Below are 4,305 nucleotides of genomic sequence, written 5' to 3'. Positions count from 1 at the left end.
GGCATACTTTTGATATACATGATATATCGACTTTTATTAAATCTTGTGGTCTAACGAACTTACTCAAAATTAAACCTATGTTATTTACTCAACCTCGTGTTGAATTTTTAAGCATGTTTGTCTCAGGTAATTAGATGTCGTCGATATGCTGCTTTGATGATGATTGCGTGCTATGCTTGGAGTCTTCATGCATTACTTATCGTTTCATTTAAAAACATTTAATGCTTTGTTCATTCAATAAAATGTAATGACTATTTATCTTCCGCTGCAAAACTCAATAAAAGTTATATAAAACATCTCATATAGAGTCGTTCTCGTTATACAATTGCTTGATTTGATATAATTAGTCACAAATACCCCCGGCCCTATTTGGAGGTGTGACAGATTGGTATCAGAGCAGGTTTGTTATAGAGAACCAGGATTGCATTTTATGTGTGCCTTATGTGTTAGCTAGGGTGCCTTAGCAATCTTTAGGACTTTAGCCTTTCCTGCTTTAGTTTTAATTGCCTATTCCTTATTATCTTGCTATATGTTATCCATACTTTTACTTCTTGCCTTACGTCTTCCTTAGAAAGCTAACCTTATTGTGTTTCGAAGAAACATGGTTCACGGCGAATCAAGCAACACAATTCCAAACGTCACCTTGACATCTCCCCAATTCCAACAACTGCTGGCTGTGACACAAAGCAATGACAACAATAGCGCACCGCGAAACCTTCCGACTATTTACTCATATCAGAATTTCATGAACTACCAGCTCCCTACATACAAGGGTATTGAAAGACCTGATTTTGGGAACATGGAAATGGTGGATGCTAGTCTCATAAACTACACCAACCAATTCCAAGAATTTTCTTTCATGAATCCTCACATGACTACTCCCGAGTATCTAGGGATCCAACACTACATCATTGGGTTACCTGATGGACTCCGAAGGGGCATCGTCGTATTAAACCCAAGGACCATACAAGAAGCCATTTGTATGGCAAACCAGCTAATTAACAAACCTGGGAGGAAAGGAGATGCTAAAATAAAGTGGGAAGAGATAGAGCAAAAAGACTCTAAGGGTGAACCCGACAAACGCTATAAAGGAACCCTTCCTTGTTGCCAAAGGTGTGAGAAACATCACCTTGGGAAATGTAACGCTATGTGCTCCAAATGTAAGAAAGTGGGTTACATAGTCAAAAATTGTAAAGTTACGATTCCCTCAACTCAAACTTCTGCAACCAAAGCTAATGCAACCATTCCTACTTGCAATATATGTGGAGGAGTAGGCCACCACAAGCATTAATACCCGAATGGAAAAAGGATCAACACAAACCCTCCATTTCAAAGAAGGACTGATAATCCTCAGGATTTTCGTTTCGTCCATTATGTCTATTTCATTTATGTAAAGGCATTGCCAACCGTACTTCTCATTTCCTTTGTGTAATAAGGATGATTTATCCATTCATTGTTAATAAAAGTTAAGTGGTTATATATCTTGACTTATCTAACCTTAGCCATATGTGTGTGATTATGTGATTATTATTACAAATTATATGCACAATAACTCTTCAACTAATACTATAATTATGTGTTGAAGAACAATGGCTAGAGGACGACAACCAAATGACAACACCAACACTCCTAACATTACTCTCACAAATGAACAATTTCAACAACTCCTTACTTCCGCTCAAGGCAACAACAATAATCAAAACAACAATAACGAAAACCGAAACCCTCCGAACTCATGATCACATAAAGAATTTATAAGTTGTAAGCCACCAAGCTATAAAGGAACCGAATGACCAATTGAACTAAACCGCTGGTTCGAAAAGATGGAATCTGTGTTTCGTCTGTGTAACTGCGGTGAAGCTGACAAGGTCAAGTATGCTACTGGAACTCTATCTGGTGGAGCTTTAACTTGGTGGACTGCATATGCTGGTACAGTTGGATGGACTGCTGCTCTAGCCATACCCTGGGAAACATTAAAAACCATGATGGCTGGCAAGTATTGTCCCAGGAATCAAGTCCAAAAATTTGAAGTCGAATTCTGGGAGTTAAGAATGAAAAATCTTGAATTTGAGGAGTACAACAATCGATTTCTGGAGCTAGCTGCTCTATGCCCTAGTATGGTTACTCCTGAGAGCAAGAATATTGAAAAGTATATCATCGGTCTTCCTCCTCATATTTAGGGGAATGTTATATCTGCTGGTAAAGAAACCATTGAGGCTACGATGTTGATGACTCAAAATCTGGTTATGGCTATGAAGAGAAATGCCAAGGAAAAACAAACCGAAGTAAAGGCTATTGATAACAAAAGAAAGTTTGAGCCTACTCAAGGTTTATGTCAGAATTCAAACAAGAAAGTTGGTGATACTACAACAGGTGGTTATGCTGGTAAACTTCCCTACTGCTCAAGATGTGAAAAACATCACAATGGGAAGTGTAATATTCAATGTGGAAACTGTAAGAAGATGGGTCACCTGAGTAAAAATTGTAGACTTCCTGCTGTTACAACATATACTCCTGCAACTAAAGACCAGCCCTTTGTTCCTACTTGCTATTCTTGTGGTGAAATAGGACATACAAAACCCAATTGTCCTAAGAAGGAGGATATCACTAAGAATGCAGATGTTGGCAAGGCTAATGGTCGAGTATTCGTCATGACTGCTGAAGAAGCTAGGGACGAAGAGGATGTCATCACTGGTATGTTTCTTGTCAACAACTGCTATGCTTCTGTTTTATTTGATACTGGTGCTGATAGAAGTTATGTGTCTACTGAATTTTGTGCCTTATTTGATGAGAAACCCCAAACCTTAGACACTAAGTATCTTGTAGAAATGGCTAACGGTAAATTTGTAAAAGTTGACCGGATCTACAAGGAATGTACTCTGACTCTAGCCAATAAAACCTTCAAGGTTGACTTATTGCCTGTTGAACTAGGAAGCTTTGATATAGTCTTATGGATGGATTGGTTATCCGCGATGAAAGTGGGTATCCAGTGTTTTGATAAGACAATTAATATTCCTCTCGAAACTGGTGAAATTCTTGTTATCCAAGGAGAAAAAAGTGGTTCCAAACTTAATCTTATCTCATGCATCAAAACCCGAAAGTACCTTATGAAAGGATGTTAAACCATTTTGGCTCAAATAAAGGAAGTCAATCCAGATGAACGGCGTATTGAAGACTTTCCTGAAGTCTTTCCTGATGAACTCCCTGGTCTTCTACCACAAAGACAAGTCGAGCTTCAAATCGATTTGATCCCCGATACTGCACCTATTGCAAATGCACCATACTAGCTAGCTCCATCAGAAATGAAAGAGCTATCTATGCAACTACAAGAGATTCTAGAGAAAGGATTCATTCGTCCTAGCTCATCACCTTGGGGAGCACCTATATTGTTCGTTAAAAAGAAAGATGGTTCAATGAGGATGTGTATCGACTACTTTGAACTAAACAAGTTGACCGTCAAGAATCGTTATCCTCTCCCTAGAATCAATGACTTGTTTGATCACTTACAAGGATCAAGCATCTATTCCAAGATCGACCTAAGATCTGGATATCATCAACTTAAAGTTAAGGAATCCGATGTTTCCAAGACTGCCTTCTGGACTCGTTACGGACATTACGAATTTTTGGTAATGCCCTTTGGGTTAACTAACGCTCCTGCTGTATTCATGGATCTTATAAACCGTGTATACAAGCCTTATCTCGATAAGTTTGTGATTGTTTTCATTGACGATATTCTCATCTACTCTAAGAGTGAGAAAGAACACGAACAACATCTCCGACAAATTCTGGAATTATTAAAGAAGGAACAGTTGTATGCTAAATTCTCCAAGTGTGATTTTTGGTTGAAGACTTTTCAGTTTTTGGGACATGTAGTTGACAGTGATGGAATACATGTTGACCCCGCGAAGATCATGGCTATTTAAAACTGGGAAACACCTAAGAACGCGAAGCACATTCGTCAGTTCCTAGGACTTGCCGGTTATTATCGGAGATTTATCAAAGATTTCTCCGTTCTTACCAAACCACTCACCAAGTTGACTCATAAGGATAAAAATTTTGAGTGGTATAGTGAACAGGAATCTGCGTTCCAGACCCTGAAAGAAATGTTGACTACCGCACCAATCTTATCACTACCCGACGGAACTGAAGACTTCGTAGTCTATTGTGATGCTTCTAACCAAGGTTTTGGGTGTGTGTTAATGCAACGCCAGAAAGTCATTGCATATACATCCAGACAATTAAAGAAGCATGAGAAGAACTATACTACCCACGACTTGGAACTAGGAGCTGTAGTATTTGCATTAA

The 4,305-nt window shown here is 38.7% G+C and overlaps 1 protein-coding gene across 1 annotated transcript; it reads left to right on the top strand.

Annotated features, from left to right (window-relative positions):
• The first annotated feature begins 1,823 nt into the window (after window positions 1-1,823).
• On the top strand, window positions 1,824-3,287 carry LOC139890753 (uncharacterized). Its single transcript, XM_071873669.1, has 4 exons — window positions 1,824-2,120; window positions 2,181-2,694; window positions 2,809-3,038; window positions 3,144-3,287. Exons 1-4 carry the CDS (start codon window positions 1,824-1,826, stop codon window positions 3,285-3,287), a joined length of 1,185 nt encoding a protein of 394 aa, XP_071729770.1.
• Window positions 3,288-4,305: the final 1,018 nt, after the last annotated feature.

This window comes from Rutidosis leptorrhynchoides, chromosome 1 (assembly GCF_046630445.1).
Source record: "Rutidosis leptorrhynchoides isolate AG116_Rl617_1_P2 chromosome 1, CSIRO_AGI_Rlap_v1, whole genome shotgun sequence".
In the NCBI taxonomy this organism is placed as follows: Eukaryota; Viridiplantae; Streptophyta; class Magnoliopsida; order Asterales; family Asteraceae; genus Rutidosis; species Rutidosis leptorrhynchoides.
The sequence above is the reverse complement of the archived record's forward strand: the minus strand, read 5'-3'. Positions and strand labels throughout refer to the sequence as shown.

Excerpts from the sequence above, each read along its gene's own strand:
- LOC139890753 (XM_071873669.1), top strand. The coding sequence starts at position 1,824 with ATGGAATCTGTGTTTCGTCTGTGTAACTGCGGTGAAGCTGACAAGGTC. Across the intron at positions 2,695-2,808 it reads CGAAGAGGATGTCATCACTG|ACACTAAGTATCTTGTAGAA; the intron begins GTATGTTTCTTG and ends CCCAAACCTTAG. Across the intron at positions 3,039-3,143 it reads TCGAAACTGGTGAAATTCTT|GAAGTCAATCCAGATGAACG; the intron begins GTTATCCAAGGA and ends GCTCAAATAAAG.